The sequence below is a fragment of the Salmo trutta genome, chromosome 28 (genome assembly GCF_901001165.1).
Source record: "Salmo trutta chromosome 28, fSalTru1.1, whole genome shotgun sequence".
In the NCBI taxonomy this organism is placed as follows: Eukaryota; Metazoa; Chordata; class Actinopteri; order Salmoniformes; family Salmonidae; genus Salmo; species Salmo trutta.
The window spans coordinates 14,104,211-14,122,991 of NC_042984.1; the positions used below are offsets into that span (position 1 = coordinate 14,104,211).

Genomic DNA, 18,781 nt, shown 5'->3' on the forward strand with positions numbered 1-18,781 from the left:
AGGGCTATCTTCTGTATACCACCGCTACCATGTCACAACACAACTGATTGGCTCAAACACATTAAGAAGGAAAGAGATTCCACAAATTAACTTTTAACAAGGCACACCTGTTAATTGATATGCATTCCAGGTGACTACCTCATGAAGCTGGTTGAGAGAATGCCAAGAGTGTGCAAAGCTGCCATCAAGGCAAAGGGTGGCTACTTTGAAGAAACTAACATCTAAAATATATTTTTATTTGTTTAACACTTTTTGGGTTACTACATGATTCCATGTGTTATGTCATAGTTTTGATGTCGTCACTGTTATTCTACAATGTAGAAAATAGTAAAAAATAAAGAAAAACCCTCGAATGAGTAGGTGTGTCCAAACTTTTGACTGGTATTGTATATATTTTTCTTATCTTATAACTAAGACGAGATCATGTTACTGGTGTTGGTCTGGTTGATTGTGGTGTGACTTACATTGTGGCTGGGGTGATAGACCAGTGAGCCGTTGTTGGACAGAGTGACATATTTCTTCTTCCACTCTTTGTTCAGTGAGCTCCCACTCCGCTTTGATAGGATACTCTGTTACAAACAATGGGTTTAATGTCATTAAGTTCCCTTCCATGACTGAAGAACTGGATCTAATCTATTCATTATACACAATATCCAGTGTGTGTCACACGGACCTGTTTGATAGCGATGGCCCGGCCGCTGCCCACGTCACCTTTAGGGTCAACGTTCTTTTCACTGCCACTGCCTCGACGGTTCTGAGAGAAGTTGTATCAACATTATAGGGTTAGAGATGAGAGTGACAGGTATAAATATGGACTGACACAAGTGTACAGGACAGATGCGAAACTGTGTGACTATTACTGTATGTTAAACTGTACAGTTATTTTTAGCTCTGTTTAGAAATCAGCTTGTTCGAACTATATGGCTCTTTGGAACATTGTTCCGTTGATGAAAGATTCCAATAATTTGATCACCAGAGATTCTGAGAACAGTAACTGACCTTGAACAGAGAGGTCCGCCGTTGAGGGATGTTTCTCATGGACCCTGAGGAGGTGATACTGCCACCCCCCTCTACCGCAGCCACCGCCCCTGCCCCGCCTCGCAGCTCTCTGTGGCTGATCACAGGGGTGGAGGGTAGTGAGGAGGGGTAGCCACTATTCAGTCCTCCATTACTGGCCTGAGAGGGAGGGGAGGACAGGGGGACAGACAGGGGGATGGACAAGAGGGCAGACGGAGAGTGGCACAAGGAATACAGAGAGAGGATGGGGTGTGGACAAATGAGATGAAACAGAGAAAACTAGACAAACGGACAAGACAACATGCTCTTCCTCCTGAATACATTTGGTATCTACTAGAATAAATCCTACATCTGTGGTTCCCAAACATTTTGAACCATTCTTTGAATCCATCAAGGGCCTCTTTTAACCCCCCAGATGAACAAAAAACTCCCGCCTTGGGCCAATCAGTATAATTTTGTAAATGTCGGATCTCTATGGAAAGATGCATAATTCACCCAAGTTTAATCGGAATTGGACCAGTGGTGTCTGAGATATCACGTGAGTTAGCTAGACTCATATTCCTGAGCATGTGTGCCAAATTTCCTCTCAGAGTCAAACAGATCAAGAGAAATAGACATGTGCCTGTTATAGCGCCATCGTGTGGTCGACATGAATGTTCTTGCATATGTTGAATCTTCACAGTGTTTGCAACATGTGAACCAAATTTTGTTACAATATGAATATCCTTGACTGATTTGCATTTCTGTGCCAGAATACGCCCTCGTGAATGTTTATTGGTTAATATTGGCCATGATGTTTTAGGTGCTAGTCTGGAAAATATTGCGTTGAGACATCTTTGTCCATAGCTGCCACATAACAAGATGTGTGCAGATCGGTGATTCGGTGCCAAAAGAGTAGCCTTTTATGTGTTTTTCACAAAATTCAAAATGGTGGAAAATCCATCATTGTGGACCTTATGGGTCCCTGAGGCAAATTTGGTCCTTGTGAGGAGAGTGACCTATGTACCGAATTTCATGACTTGGTCAAATTGGGTGAGGGGTGTGACCTTTAAAAGTTTGCATTTTAAATCTGTTGTGATCGCACAACCATCTAGCCAATCAGTGTAATTGTATAAAAGCCAGCTCTCTATGGCAAGACGCATCATTCACCCAAATTTTGTCAAAATCAGGCCAGTGCTGTCTGAGATATTGTACTAATGTAGGAGACAGATCCACAGTCCCCTCCCTGATTTTATTGTGGGTGACAACAATGTATCTAGCCACAGCTCAAGGTTAAGGCCTATAGGAGGAGCTTCAGTACTGTAGCTGGTACTGTGGGTCCCACTGCACTACAGTATTGATTTTCTGTCAACAACACAGAAGAGATAAGCCTGAGAAAAAGACAGATGTGAACAGTGTGAGGCATGTTACCTGTCCAGTGAAGGATGCTGACCCCGATGTGGAGCCCCCAGAGTGACTCGGGGAGTTAGGAAGAGACTTGCAGGAGGCCAGGAATGCAGACTGTTTCTTCTGTGTGACTATTTTCTGGGCAGCTGAGAGGAGAGAGAAATACTGCACTAGTGAGATGGCACTCATCGCTCATTACTTCAGGATGTGAATTGTATGTGTTAGGTAAGTAAGTACAGCCATGCATCTCTGGTCAAACAACATAGACTTGTGATATAATCCTTTATGTAGAATGACATTGCTTTTAAATGATTTGTGAAGCATTTGTGTATAGTGCGACCGGAATGATTTATTGTGTTAAAACAATGGTAATGTGTCTGTACCTTTGGGTCCCCAGCTCTGACACCAATGCTCAATTTCAGTTAACTCACCCTCCTGAAAAACCCGGTCTACGTTGAGCCCATAGGTGGCACAGGTCTCATAGAACACACAGTGCCTCACATCAACACATAGCTGCCGGGCACGCATGTCCTCAATCACACGTGGGTTGGTACTGCTGATTTTGTCTATAGAAAGAGGACAGTGGAGACCGTGGGGCTTCAGACACTGAGATGAAGTCATATAGGCTACAGTAGCTTGTACAGTATATGCTCACTTTCTTCCATCTAATTATATAAAATAAGACTAATGCTTCTGCAGATGCTATCCATCTGCCCTCTTACATTTCCCTGAACATATCCATCCATTTTCATTCCTCCATGTCCCTTACCTTGAGTCCCAACCACAACAATTGGGATGTCAGCACTGCTGCGGTGTGTGTTGAGCTGGCTGTACAGCTGGTACACATCCTGGAAGCTGGCCTCATTCTCCAGACTGAACACAAGGACCACTGCATCTACCCAGTTGCTGAACTACAGACAGAGATTTGGTAGGAGAGGGAAGAGAAGCGAGAGGGAGACGAGTGCAAGATGGGTCAGGATAAGGATTTTGATGAGTTAGAAATAATTACAATCTAACTCAACACATCATTGCACATCAACAACAATGCAACAAGGTATACAGGGCATTCGGAAAGTATTCAGACCCCTTTCCCCTACAGCCTTATTCTAAAATGTATTCATTTAAAAAATGTCTTCATCAATCTACACACAATACCCCATAACGACAACGTGAAAACAAGCTTTCAGACATTTTTGCAAATGTATAAAAAATACAAAACAGAAAGACTGTAACGGTTGTCGTCGGATAAAGTGGACCAAAACGCAGCAGGAATATGTGCACTCATCTTCTTTTATTTGGTGAAGAAGGAGAACCAAAATAAACACATACACAAAGGAAACACAACGACTATATCCAGGCTGGTAAGGCGCAAGGCTATACACAGAACAATCTCCCACAAACTACAAAACACATACCTATATATAGGACTCTCAATCAGAGGCAACTAAAAACACCTGCCTCCAATTGAGAGTCCAACACCCAAACCTAGACATAGAAATACAAAGAACTAGAAAGAACATAGAAATACAAACATAGAACATAACCCAAACCCCCCCGGAATACATAAATAAAATACCTTACTTAACAAACCACCACCCCGAACCATACAAAACAAATACCCTTCTGCCACGTCCTGACCAAATACTAATACAATTACTCCCTCTGCTGGTCAGGACGTGACAAATACCTTATTTACACAAGTATTCAGATCCTTTGCTATGAGACTGGAAATTGAGCTCAGGGGCATCCTGTTTACGTTGATCAGATCCTCTCTGACCAAGGCCCTTCTCCCCCGATTGCTCAGTTTGGCCGGGGTTCTAAACTTCTTCCATTTAAGAATTATGGAGGCCACTGTGTTCTTCGGGACCTAAAATGCTGCAGAATTTTTTTGTACCCTTCCCCAGATATGTGCCTGGATACAATCCTGTCTTGGAGCTCTATGGACAATTCCTTCGACCTCATGGCTTGGTTTTTGCATCTGACATGCACTGTTAAACATGTGACCTTATAAAGACAGGTGTGCGCCTTTCCAAAACATGTCCAATAAATTGAATTTACCACAGGTGGACTCCAATCAAGTTGTTTTATTTTTATTTAACCTTTATTTAACCAGGAAAGCAGGCCATTATGTTAGAGTGGCCAGACGGAAGCCACTCCTCAGTAAAAGGCATGACAGCATGCTTGGAGTTTGCCAAAAGGCACCTAAAGGACTCTCAGACCATGAGAAACAAGATTCTCTGGTCTGATGAAACCAAGATTGAACTCTTTGGCCTGAATGCCAAGCATCACGTCTGGAGGAAACCTGACACCATCCCTACAGTGAAGCATGGTGGTGGCAGCATCATGCTGTCAGGATGTTTTTCAGTGGCGGGGACTGGGAGACTAGTCAGGATCAAGGGAAAGATGAATGGAGCAAAGTACGGAGAGATGCTTGATGAAAACTTGCTCCAGAGCACCTGCTCCAGAGCGCAGGACCTCAGAATTGGACAACAGGACAACAGGACAACAACCCAAAACACACAGCCAAGACAATGCAGGAGTGGCTTCGGGACAAGTCTCTGAATGTCCTTGAGTGGCCCAGCCAGAGCCAGGACTTGAACCCGATCGAACATCTCTGGACGCTCCCCATCCAACCAGACAGAGCTTGAGAGGATCTGCAGAGAGGAATGGGAGAAACTCCCCAAATACAGGTGTAACAAGCTTGTAGCGTCATACCCAAGACGACTCGATGGCTGTAATCGCTGCCAAAGGTGCTTCAACAAAGTACTGTGTAAAGAGTCTAAATACTTATGTAAATGTGATATTTCAGTTTTTTTTATACAATTGAAAAAATGTCTAAAAATCTGTTTTTGCTTTGTCATTATGTGGTATTGTGTGTAGATTGGTGAGGGGAAAAAACAATTTAATCCATTTTAGAATAAGGCTGTAATGTAACAAAATGTGGAATAACTCAAGGGGTCGGAATACTTTCCGAATGCACTGTACACACACTCCAGCAAATACACTAGTACATTTACACACACCTGTGCATCAGGAGTACCTGCCTCCTCTCTGATTAGCAATAGATGACTCTGTCCATCTACCAACACCTCCTTCTTATACCTCCCCCCTGACAATTGAACAGCAGAGCAGAGGTTAGTTATTGTGTGTCAGAGAGCCATTATGAAAGATAAAATGGTAGGACAACAAAAGTGTTTTTCATGTTTACCTTCAATCTTCTCTAGTGGAATGTAACTGCCTGTTATGTATCTGTTAATCAGCGCTGACCTGCCACTCCGAAGACTTCCCAGCACCCCCTGCACAGATTAAAGAAGTTAGAAAACACACACACAGACTACTGTACACACACACACACACACACACACACACACACACACACACACACACACACACACACACACACACACACACACACAAACATCTTCACTCATGGTAGCTTTCTCAAATAGAGTGTGAAAAGAGGTGAAGCTCTATCTAACTTTTCTTTCAATTCATCTTCAATGAGGATGCTTTGTCTTACCACACGGAGCTCAGGGATGGATCGACTCAGGGTCCACTCTTGACTATTTGCACAAGCAGCTGTTTGGGAGAAAGGGACAGAGGGAGAGATCATCATTTTGATAATTCAACGGGAACAACAATCAGACTCCTTTCGCTTTGTGTGTTGCTAGGCTTTAGAATGCTCTGTGCATTCCCAGTGGAACACACACACCATCACAGTCAGGGATGGAACAACACCAACACTGTTACTGTCAGGGATGGAACAACACCAACACTGTTACTGTCAGGGATGGAACAGCACCAACACTGTTACTGTCAGGGATGGAACAGCACCAACACTGTTACTGTCAGGGATGGAACAGCACCAACACTGTTACTGTCAGGGATGGAACAGCACCAACACTGTTACTGTCAGGGATGGAACAGCACCAACACTGTTACTGTCAGGGATGGAACAGCACCAACACTGTTACTGTCAGGGATGGAACAGCACCAACACTGTCACAGTCAGTGATGGAACAGCACCAACACTGTTACTGTCAGGGATGGAACAGCACCAACACTGTCACAGTCAGGGATGGAACAGCACCAACACTGTCACAGTCAGGGATGGAACAGCACCAACACCATCACGGTCAGGGATGGAACAGCACCAACACTGTTACTGTCAGGGATGGAACAGCACCAACACCATCACGGTCAGGGATGGAACAGCACCAACACCATCACGGTCAGGGATGGAACAGCACCAACACTGTTACTGTCATGGATGGAACAGCACCAACACTGTTACTGTCAGGGATGGAACAGCACCAACACTGTTACTGTCAGGGATGGAACAGCACCAACACTGTTACTGTCATGGATGGAACAGCACCAACACTGTTACTGTCAGGGATGGAACAGCACCAACACTGTTACTGTCAGGGATGGAACAGCACCAACACTGTTACTGTCAGGGATGGAACAGCACCAACACTGTTACTGTTAGGGATGGAACAGCACCAACACTGTTACTGTCATGGATGGAACAGCACCAACACTGTTACTGTTAGGGATGGAACAGCACCAACACTGTTACTGTCAGGGATGGGACAGCACCAACACTGTTACTGTCAGGGATGGAACAGCACCAACACTGTTACTGTCAGGGATGGAACAGCACCAACACTGTTACTGTCCCTGCTGGGCCAGACATGCCCCCAATGCAATATGATGCTCACACCCCCACACCCTCTGACGCTCTGTGTCTGCAGGCAGTTGAGTGACTCTGTGTTGCTGTGGTAGGACCAGAGCCAGCAGTCTACTACTCAGTGATGTCAGTTCCTCAAAGATGCAGGCCAACACAGATGCACAAGGAGGGAAGACACAATAGGGCCAGAGAAAGAGAGAGATTACAAAATTGTGTTTTTCACAGGCAGCTTCCCGTAACATAGAGAGAGACGTATTCAACTCAAGCCAAAGGGCTCTTTACGCGCCAGACCACATGAGACATGTTGCCAAAGCAATCAGACAGCATGATCCTTATACAGCTGCCTACAAATCACTATGTATAAAGCTAAATATCCAGACTCTCTCCCTGCACTGTATGAAGACACTATTGTAGTGTAACTGACATTCAAAGAACCCTTCTATTCTTCCTGGGAACATTAGAAGTCTCTCTCTCTCTCTCTCTCTCTCTCTCTCTCTCTCTCTCTCTCTCTCTCTCTCTCTCTCTCACTCACTCACTCACTCACTCACTCACTCACTCACTCACTCACACACACAGCACCCCTGTGTTGCGATGGAAACCTTTTCCCCCAGACCCTGCTAGGCTGATTCTGCTCTTGCCCAGAGAGAACACATACCATACATGACTAGACACAGAACACATGCGATGTGTACCAGCATGAATACTATACACTCCAGGCCCATACTCATATTGAGAAAACACAAAAGCATTGCAATCAAGTAATTAACACAAGCTGCAAGCCAATACCAGTGAAACAGCTTGTCACTACCCTCCACAGACATTATTCATGTTTCCATGTTATTGTTCTTGAAATACATGGTATGTGCCAGAGGCAGATGAAGGGCTTTTGAAGTTTAATTAACTTCTCCAAAAAGGGCATATTTATTATTTATATAGTTAAGAATGTCAGACTGATGGTTGGTGATGTGAAATGCAGGGAAGAGAGAGAGAGAGAGAGAGAGAGAGAGCGAGCGAGAGAGAGAGAGAGAGAGAGAGAGCGAGAGCGAGAGCGAGAGCGAGAGAGAGAGAGAGAGAGAGAGAGTGAGAGTGAGAGCGAGAGAGAGAGAGAGAGAGAGAGAGAGAGCGCGAGAGCGAGAGAGAGAGAGAGAGAGAGAGAGAGAGAGAGAGAGAGAGAGAGAGAGAGAGAGAGAGAGCGAGAGAGAGAGAGAGAGAGAGAGCGAGAGCGAGAGAGACAGAGAGCGAGAGCGAGAGAGAGAGCGAGAGCGAGAGCGAGAGCGAGAGAGAGAGAGAGAGAGAGCGAGAGCGAGAGCGAGAGCGAGAGCGAGAGCGAGAGCGAGAGAGAGAGAGATTTGTGGAGGAATAGTCAATCAGGGCAGGCGAACCATCAAATATATGGATTACGGATATTAGCTGTAATTGTACTTCAGATTGTCAAATGTCCCCACAAACCCCTTCAGTTTTGGAGACAGAAATAAGCCCAAGCAGCAGCCAACAAATACACAAAATCACAGATAGTCAAGGTGGCACAGCCTGTGCTTTAACCAATGTAGTAAATCAAATCAAATCAAATGTATTTATATAGCCCTTCTTACATCAGCTGATATCTCAAAGTGCTGTACAGAAACCCAGCCTAAAACCCCAAACAGCAAGCCATGCAGGTGTAGAAGCACGGTATACAGTACATCCATAATATATAGCTCTGGCTTTAACAATTAGGATCATTATGAGAGTTAACACAGTGTCTATATCCCAATGGCACCCTATTCCCTATATAGTGCACCCAAAGGGCCCTGGTCAAAAGTAGTGCACTAAAAAGGGAAAAGGGTGTCATTTGGGACAAACACAGTGTAGCTACGCTGTGGAGAGAATACCCCTTCAGGCTGCGTCAAATCACCCCCGTTCCGTTCAGAAGGTAATTATATTACAACTGTCCAAGATTATAGCTCTATTGTCATCTCAGAGATTATAGCTCTATTGTCAGCTCAGAGATTATAGCTCTATTGTCAACTCAGAGATTATAGCTCTATTGTCAGCTCAGAGATTATAGCTCTATTGTCAGCTCAGAGATTATAGCTCTATTGTCAACTCAGAGATTATAGCTCTATTGTCAGCTCAGAGATTATAGCTCTATTGTCATCTCAGAGATTATAGCTCTATTGTCAACTCAGAGATTATAGCTCTATTGTCATCTCAGAGATTATAGCTCTATTGTCAACTCAGAGATTATAGCTCTATTGTCAACTCAGAGATTATAGCTCTATTGTCAACTCAGAGATTATAGCTCTATTGTCAACTCAGAGATTATAGCTCTATTGTCAACTCAGAGATTATAGCTCTATTGTCAACTCAGAGATTATAGCTCTATTGTCATCTCAGAGATTATAGCTCTATTGTCAACTCAGAGATTATAGCTCTATTGTCAACTCAGAGATTATAGCTCTATTGTCAACTCAGAGATCAAAAGGACTATCGTGTATCATCCTTTTACAGTTACGCATGGCTTTAAATTTCATCCTCACAGACACGACATCCATTTTATAATGGGCTCTATATCAAATGTATGTGATGCTCTCAGAAGGTTTCATTCTTTTCCCTCCATTTCAAATGAATTCCTCTACATATGGATTAAATACTAGACTAGACTAGAATTAAATGAATACTCGTTTGATTCCTTCTTGACTTTTTTGTTACATGGTGGCTGAAAAAACTGCAAACAGACAGTTGCTCTTTATCTTTATTAAGTAACCTATTTCAACCCAGAGCGGTATAAGAAGTGAGGTTGTGTGTGTTTACGTGTGTGTGTTTCCGTGCGTGTGTGCATATGTGTGTGTGTTTCTTTCCGTGCATGTGTGTGTGTGTGTGTGTGTGTTCTACTGTACCTTCCTCCTCACTAGACTGTCTGTGTATATTGCTGACAGGGGGATGTATTGCTGTGTTAGAGGAAGTGGTAGCTGAGACAGAGACTGGTGAAGATCCCACTGTTGAACTTGAGCATCTTACGATCTTGAGCAGAGCCCTTTTGTCCCTGCTGATTGTGGGGACCAGGCTGTATCTGGATGTTCTCTCTGGCCACACAGAAGTCCTCTGCCTGACTTTAAGGGTCAGTGTTATCCAGGGTACAGCTGTTGCCTCTGCATGGGGGCTTGGGGACCAGGGTGACAGGAGCAAGTAGAGAAGCAGAATTTATCTTCAGTCTCCCCATCCTGGGATCGTCTCGCTTTGCATCCATTCCTCCTTTTCCCTACTGTGTAGCAGCTCTATCAGTCACTCTTTCTCTCTTCCCTGCTCTGGCACCAGCTTCATCAGTCACTCTTTCTGTCTTCCCTGCTCTGGCACCAGCTTCATCAGTCACTCTTTCTGTCTTCCCTGCTCTGGCACCAGCTTCATCAGTCACTCTTTCTCTCTTCCCTGCTCTGGCACCAGCTTCATCAGCCACTCTTTCTCTCTTCCCTGCTCTGGCCCCAGCTTCATCAGTCACTCTTTCTCTCTTCCCTGCTCTGGCACCAGCTTCATCAGTCCCTCTTTCTCTCTTCCCTGCTCTGTCCTCAGTTTCATCCCTACCTCCCTGACCCTGAGATCTGGCCTCGACCCTCACCATTCTCATCCCAGGAGGCCCGACTGGGACCAGGGGAACAGGTTGGGATTCTGCTGTCTCTGAAGTCCAGGGTCTGGGCTGGTGTAGGGCTTCGCTTGGCCTCCTTGACATCCCTTGGCTCCCGGCGGCTGGTCACCGGGCTGGCCAACAGGCTGTGTGTATTCAGCAGGGATTCCGGACCCTGACCAGGCGTGCGTACAGGGATATTGCCCCTGGTCGGGGTGTGGTTGGGGTCGACTGCTACCACCACGGGTGTCCAGCTCTGTGGTGTAGTTGTGCTGCATGTTATTACTTTTGAGGTGACTGTTGTTGTCTGGTTGTCCTCTTTCTCCCCTGCTGCATTCTTCTCCACACGGTAACATTTCCGTCTTCACATTGTCAACAGTGGAGGAGATAATGACATTGTCACCGTCTTATAACTTGCCACTTTCTTTGGGAAGAACATCGGCACACAAGGTGCCTTGTCTCTCAAGGGTGATTTCCTCTCCTCTAGTTTGAGTTCACTACCTTTCCCACCCTCCAGGACAGAAACATCTTCCTGGTTCTCCTGTGTACTCAGGGTCTGTCCCTTCTCTGACCCATCCCCAGGCTTCCTCCCCTGGGTGATTGACCTGGCCTGCTCCCCTCCATGCGCTTCCACAGCCTCTACCTTAACCAGGGTGAGGGAGATGAGGTAGGTGGTGCCCTGGTGCAGTGTGTCGGCTTGGCTCATGTGATCAGGCTCCGGTAGACACACCATAGACAGATACATTCAGAAAGAGCTGACACTGACATGGATGAATGACTGACAAGCTTTGAAATCCTAATCCTCAAAAGAATATGACAGCAGGTGGGAGCAAACCTAGATAGAGAACAAGTGAGAGAGAGGGAGCTGAAGAGAGAGGGAGCTGAAGAGAGAGGGAGCTGAAGAGAGAGAGAGCTGAAGAGAGAGAGAGCTGAAGAGAGAGAGAGAGCTGAAGAGAGAGAGAGCTGAAGAGAGAGGGAGCTGAAGAGAGAGGGAGCTGAAGAGAGAGGGAGCTGAAGAGAGAGGGAGCTGAAGAGAGAGGGAGCTGAAGAGAGAGAGAGCTGAAGAGAGAGAGAGCTGAAGAGAGAGAGAGAGCTGAAGAGAGAGAGAGCTGAAGAGAGAGGGAGCTGAAGAGAGAGGGAGCTGAAGAGAGAGGGAGCTGAAGAGAGAGGGAGCTGAAGAGAGAGGGAGCTGAAGAGAGAGAGAGCTGAAGAGAGAGAGAGCTGAAGAGAGAGAGCTGAGAGAGAGAGCTGAAGAGAGAGGGAGCTGAAGAGAGAGGGAGCTGAAGAGAGAGAGAGCTGAAGAGAGAGAGAGCTGAAGAGAGAGGGAGCTGAAGAGAGAGGGAGCTGAAGAGAGAGAGGGAGCTGAAGAGAGAGGGAGCTGAAGAGAGAGAGAGCTGAAGAGAGAGAGAGCTGAAGAGAGAGGGAGCTGAAGAGAGAGAGGGAGCTGAAGAGAGAGAGAGCTGAAGAGAGAGAGAGCTGAAGAGAGAGAGAGCTGAAGAGAGAGAGAGCTGAAGAGAGAGGGAGCTGAAGAGAGAGGGAGCTGAAGAGAGAGGGAGCTGAAGAGAGAGAGAGCTGAAGAGAGAGAGAGCTGAAGAGAGAGGGAGCTGAAGAGAGAGAGAGCTGAAGAGAGAGGGAGCTGAAGAGAGAGGGAGCTGAAGAGAGAGAGAGCTGAAGAGAGAGAGAGCTGAAGAGAGAGAGAGCTGAAGAGAGAGAGAGCTGAAGAGAGAGAGAGCTGAAGAGAGAGAGAGCTGAAGAGAGAGAGAGAGCTGAAGAGAGAGAGAGCTGAAGTATCTCCTCGAGGGATTAGAACAGAACTGCTATACCTGCTCTAAGATGTATTTATTCCTTTACTTCACTCCCCTCTTCTCCCTCTTCATTGCTTTTAGATGTAGGATTCCAGTCATGCATTGTCAGTGTTTCAATTAAACTTCCATTCATTTTGTTGCAATGTACAAAAATACCATCTTCTGCCACAAATATCAAAAGAGACTGAAATCCATTCAGTAGCGTTCCAGTTGTGTTAAAACATCCTACAGTAAAAACATCTGGATAAAAGTGAGTATAAAAATCAGCTGTATAATATGGTTTCAATTATTAACTTGATTCTATTTGTGTTGTGTTGCCGCTCCCACATCTCCAATAGTGTTCTACTTCCTGTCAACTTCCTGTCCCATATTCTATGCAAAACGCAAATCAGAAGGAAAAAAATCCCATTTCACTGAAACTGTCGATCAAGAGTGTCAGGAAAATCTGAAGGATTTCAATACTCCCATGTTGGAAAAAAAAACCTTTGTACGGTATCAGAAAATATCCTCACAGAGTGCAGTTCAGACTATGGGTTATCCTCTTCAGCCATGTGTTCTGACAGCAGCCTCTACTCAGAGAAAGGTCTGAGCGAGAGACAGACGGCACAGTGATTAGGTTTGATGTGGATCAGGAAGAGAAAGCCACTAGGATCCAATCGCAGGCAGAGATCTGGAGATGCATGACCGAGTCACAGCGCCCGGCCACCATCACGGCTCTTTCCGTCAGTTCCTGTGTCCTTCAATCGTGTCAGGCATTGTGCATGTCCATAGAGCCACCGGTCTGTGTGGCTGAGCCAAGCCTCTGCAATGAACACAACATCTCTGGCTCTGAATCTTTCTGCTATACAGACAACAGGTACGACATGAGTCCAAAACCCAGTCGCACAGCTGGTACCTGAGAGTATGGAAACGGAGAGAATATCTTCTCAAGCCCTCCTCTAGATCCCCTTCTTGGGTGAGTGCCAAACCAAACAGAGAAGGAAAACCCTGTTTCTCTTCTTCCCCTCTCTCTCTCTCTTTTTTTTTACCTCTCTGCCTCTCAGCATGCAGACTGCGCACTGTCCCAGCTCTTCATTGCTCCTCCCCCCCTCATCACCCTCTCTCTCGCTCTTGCTCTCACGCACTCTCCTTGTTGTAAAGAGGGAGGTGATGAGGTGTAGAGGAAAGGACTATTAAATCTGTAATCCATATTATGTCATAATGAACCCATGTATTTGTAATGAATACAATAGGAGACAGAGGCCTGGTTTCAAGCGCAGGGCGCAGCAGGTGTTTATTAGTTAAGGACCACAGGAGGAGGCAGGTAGCTGGGTCCAGGGGCAGGCAGAAGGTCATACACAGAGGGTCCAAAAGGGCAACAGTACAGGCAGGGAAAAGGCTAGTAACGTAGTCCGGGAGATCGGGTAATAGGTAGATAACAGGATATCCAATAGGCTAAAGTACAGGCAGGGAATAGTCAAAAAGGCGCCGTTAGTGAGGACAGCCAAAACCTATGATACACAGGAGGACTAATATGGAAATAAACAGCGCTCTGACTAGAATGTGTACAAAAACAAACAATACCTCACAATGACAGGGTGCAAAGAACTGAACTAAGTGGTAATGACATACAGGTGTGTGAACAGGTGATCAGAATTCAGGTGATTGGGAGCTGCGTTCAGGGGATCTATGTGTTTGAGAGTGTGAGCTGGAAAGTGGGCTGGAAAATGAGCTGCTTTCAGGGGATCTACGTGTTTGCGAGTGTGAGTTGGAAGCAGACGTTACAGTATTGATGTGAAAACTGAATTGCATTTACAGTGGGGGAAAAAAGTATTTGATCCCCTGCTGATTTTGTACGTTTGCCCACTTACAAAGAAATAATCAGTCTATAATTTTAATAGTAGGTTTATTTGAACGGTGAGAGACAGAATAACAACAAAAAAATCCTGAAAAAAGCATGTCAAAAATGTTATAAAATGATTAGCATTTTAATGAGGGAAATAAGTATTTGACCCCTCTGCAAAACATGACTTAGTACTTGGTGGCAAAACCCTTGTTGGCAATCACAGAGGTCAGACGTTTCTTGTAGTTGGCCACCAGGTTTGCACACATCTCAGGATGGATTTTGTCCCACTCCTCTTTGCAGATCTTCTCCAAGTCATTAAGGTTTCGAGGCTGACGTTTGGCAACTCGAACCTTCAGCTCCCGCCACAGATTTTCTATGGGATTAAGGTCTGGAGACTGGCTAGGCCACTCCAGGACCTTAATGTGCTTCTTCTTGAGCCACTCCTTTGTTGCCTTGGCCGTGTGTTTTGGGTCATTGTCATACTGGAATACCCATCCACGACCCATTTTCAATGCCCTGGCTGAGTGAAGGAGGTTCTCACCCAAGATTTGACGGTACATGGCCCCGTCCATCGTCCCTTTGATGCGGTGAAGTTGTCCTGTCCCCTTAGCAGAAAAACACCCCCAAAGCATAATGTTTCCACCTCCATGTTTGACGGTGGAGATGGTGTTCATGGGGTCATAGGCAGCATTCCTCCTCTTCCAAACACGGCGAGTTGAGTTGATATCAAAGAGCTCCATTTTGGTCTCATCTGACCACAACACTTTCACCAGTTATCCTCTGAGTCATTCAGATGTTCATTGGCAAACTTCAGACGGGCATGTATATGTATTCTTGAGCAGGGGGACCTTGCGGACGCTGCAGGATTTCAGTCCTTCACGGCGTAGTGTGTTACCAATTGTTTTCTTGGTGACTATGGCCCCAGCTGCCTTGAGATCATTGTCAAGATCCTCCCGTGTAGTTCTGGGCTGATTCCTCACCGTTCTCATGATCATTGCAACTCCACGAGGTGAGATCTTGCATGGAGCCCCAGGCCGAGGAATAGTGACAGTTCTTTTGTGTTTCTTCCATTTGCGAATAATCGCACCAAATGTTGTCACCTTCTCACCAAGCTGCTTGGCGATGGTCTTGTAGCCCATTCCAGCCTTGTGTAGGTCTACAATCTTGTCCCTGACATCCTTGGAGAGCTCTTTAGTCTTGGCCATGGTGGAGAGTTTGGAATCTCATTGATTGATTGCTTCTGTGGACAGGTGTCTTTTTTACAGGTAACAAGCTGCGGTTAGGAGCACTCCCTTTAAGAGTGTGCTCCTAATCTCAGCTCGTTACCTGTATAAAAGACATCTGGGAGCCAGAAATCTTTCTGATTGAGAGGGGGTCAAATACTTATTTCCCTCATTAAAATGCAAATCAATTCATAACATTTTTGACATGCGTTTTTCTGGATATTTTTGTTGTTATTCTGTCTCTCACTGTTCAAATAAACCTACCATTAAAATTATAGACTGATCCTTTCTTTGTCAGTGGGCAAATGTAGAAAATCAGCAGTGGATCAAAAACTTTTTTCCCCCACTGTATATGAACTATTATGATTGTAAAATGTGTACTTTGATAAAGATTTTAAAAAAAATAAAGATTACAAAAAACATAAACATTCTAAAAAATAAAGATTACAAAAAACAAAGATTCTAAAAAAAATAAAGATTCAAGAAACGAAAGTAAAAAGGGCTGGTGGTAAAGCACAGAAACAAGCTGGTGCAAGAAGGAAGGAAAGACACACCAAAGGAAGAAAGATCAGAGAGAGAGAAAGAGAGAGAGGGGACGAGAGAATAATGAAAGAGGAAGGAGGTGTAGAGAGAGTAATGAAGAGTGACAGTGGAACAGAACAAGGGCGAGTGGAGAGGAAGAAAAATAGAGACTGACTTCACATTCTCCTCTACCTTGTCTGTTCTTTTTATACCACAGCTGTCTGAAGATCTGTCATCACAGCCACTCAGTGTTATGGTTATCATCAGCTTCCCCCTCAGGCTTTACTCAAGATGCTGATCTGGCTTGTTACTAAGGTGCTAGGATCTTCCCAGCTCCAGTGGGTGAACAATTGTCCTTGCTCCTCTCATACTCTTTCACCAAAGGATCTATATGTGTGTGTGTGTGTGTGTGTGTGTGTGTGTGTGTGTGTGTGTGTGTGTGTGTGTGTGTGTGTGTGTGTCAGCGTGTGTGTGTGTGTCTGCGTGTGTGTATGTGAGTGACGATCCCTGTGTGAATGTGCTGATCTGTAGCATCTATACCACATACAGGATGTGTTCATTAGCAGTGTGAGAAGGTGAGAACATAATCGACATCAAAAAGATAATTTCAAGCTAAATTCATTACAAGAAAAAATCTAAATAAAATGTTCTATAATAGACTCATTAATGTCGTAATACATCTCTATGACACATTTCATCTTTTTTCTACACACATTTTATGGGTTTCCTTTGTTAAAACCTGTTGTCTACGAACAGTTTTGTGAGGGTTGTATATGTTTAGAATCTTCACATACACTAGAAATCTCAGTCTCTCCCTGCTGACATCCTAATACACAGCATCCGGCTACCCACCTTTCTCCCCCCTACTCTCCCTCCCTCTACCCTCTCACTGTCGCTGAGGGAGCCATGACCACACGGAATACAAAAGATTCTGACAGTGTTTCAGTTACAGGGGGGAAACGCAACCTAGAAATAACATGACTACAGTCTCAAACACAGAGGAAGTGAATTCATGCGACTAATGCAACATATTGTTTTTGGAGAGCAGCTCAATTTATGTGTAAACATCTTGCAGAACATCTAAAACAGGAACAACTGCCGTGTGTCCATATAATCCTATTTTGTTTGTGTTGAATTACTCACGTGCAAGAGGTTTATGTATATTTCTGTTCTGTTTCTTGATTAATCTAATGAATCTGATATAGACACCCACAGATTTGAGATGGAAGAATCCAGTTGCACAAGGTAAGAAATATCAGAGATGTGTGCGCTCCCCTCTCTCTTTTTCTCTCTCGCTCTCTCTCCCTGTCTCACACACGCGCACACACACAGAGAAAGAAAGAAAGAGAGAGAGAGAGAGAGAGAGAGAGAGAGAGAGAGAGAGAGAGTCAGATGGACACTGACAGAGAGCAGTGTTCAGGCTGTGATTTTTCATATTATTTCATCTTTGCTGTGAACCATCCCTGGTCCTCTTTAATTAGTTTTCTCTACAGATATCTCCCACCCTCTTGGCATGCTGAAGTGAACAGAGCTGCTGTATGTGACAGATCTCAATTCAAATGGCTTCATTCTGCACCCTGGAGCATCACTTCTTCTCCCCATTCATTCGACTAGCATTCAATTCCTAACAGAAACGCCCCTCTTTCCACCAGTGTACTCCACACTATGTAAGCATCCCAAATGGTATCCATCTGAGATGGGCATTCTTTGATCATGGCTGCCATTGAACTTTTGATAGCCAAACTTATGAATTACAGTGCCTTCAGAAAGTATTCATATCGTTAGACTCGTTTCACATTTTGTTGTGTTACTGTCTGAATTCAAAACGGATTAAATATACTTTGTTCTCACCCATCTACACACAATTCCCCATAATGACGAAGTGAAAACATGTTTTTTGACATTTTTGCAAATGTATTGAAAATGAAATACAGAAATATCTCATTTACAGAAGTCATCACACCCCTGAGTCAATACATGATAGAATCACCACTGGCAGCATTTACAGCTATGAGTTTTTCTGGGTAAGTCTCTAAGAGCTTTGCGCACCTGGATTGTACAATATTTGCACATTATTCTTTAAATAATTCTTCAAGCTCTGTCAACTTGGTTGTTGATCATTGCCATTGCTAGACAGACATTTTCAAGTATTTTCATAGATTTTCAAGCCGATTTAAGTCAAAACTGTATCTAAGCCACTCAGAAACATTCAATGTCATCTTAGTAAGCAACTCCAGTGTATATTTGGCCTTGTGTTTTAGGTTATTGTTCTGCTGAAAGGTGAATTTGTCTCCCAGTGTCTGTTGGAAACCAGACTGAACCAGGATTTCCTCTAGGATTTTGCCTGTTCTTAGCTCGATTCTGTTTATTTTTGTCCAAAAAATCTCCCTAGTCCTTGCAGATGACAAGCATAGCCACAACATGATGCAGCCAATTCCAAGCTTGAAAATATGAAGAGTGGTACTCAGTGTTGTGTTGTGTTGGATTTGCTCCAAACATAACTGTATTCAGGACATGAAGTTCATTTCTTTGCCACATTTTCTTCCAGTTTTACTTTAGTTCCTTATTGCAAACAGGAGGCATGTTTTGGAATATTTTTATTCTGTACAGGCTTCCTTTTTTTCACTCTGTCATTTAGATTTGTATTGTGGAGTAACTACAATGTTGCTGATCCATCCTCAGTTTTCTCCTATCACAACCATTAAACTC

At 44.5% G+C, this 18,781-nt stretch overlaps 1 protein-coding gene across 1 annotated transcript in view; it reads right to left on the bottom strand.

The window, feature by feature from the left end:
• LOC115165553 (arf-GAP with GTPase, ANK repeat and PH domain-containing protein 2) overlaps nt 1-18,781 on the bottom strand; it is a 29,276-nt gene that overhangs the window by 8,071 nt on the left and 2,424 nt on the right. The window contains exons 2-10 of the mRNA XM_029718747.1: nt 5,924-5,982; nt 5,612-5,699; nt 5,427-5,512; nt 3,173-3,314; nt 2,835-2,969; nt 2,428-2,549; nt 1,000-1,176; nt 674-754; nt 465-569 (exon numbers count right to left, since the gene is read on the bottom strand). Coding sequence (XP_029574607.1) covers nt 465-569; nt 674-754; nt 1,000-1,176; nt 2,428-2,549; nt 2,835-2,969; nt 3,173-3,314; nt 5,427-5,512; nt 5,612-5,699; nt 5,924-5,982 — 995 coding nt within the window. The remainder of the gene's footprint in view (nt 1-464; nt 570-673; nt 755-999; nt 1,177-2,427; nt 2,550-2,834; nt 2,970-3,172; nt 3,315-5,426; nt 5,513-5,611; nt 5,700-5,923; nt 5,983-18,781) is intronic.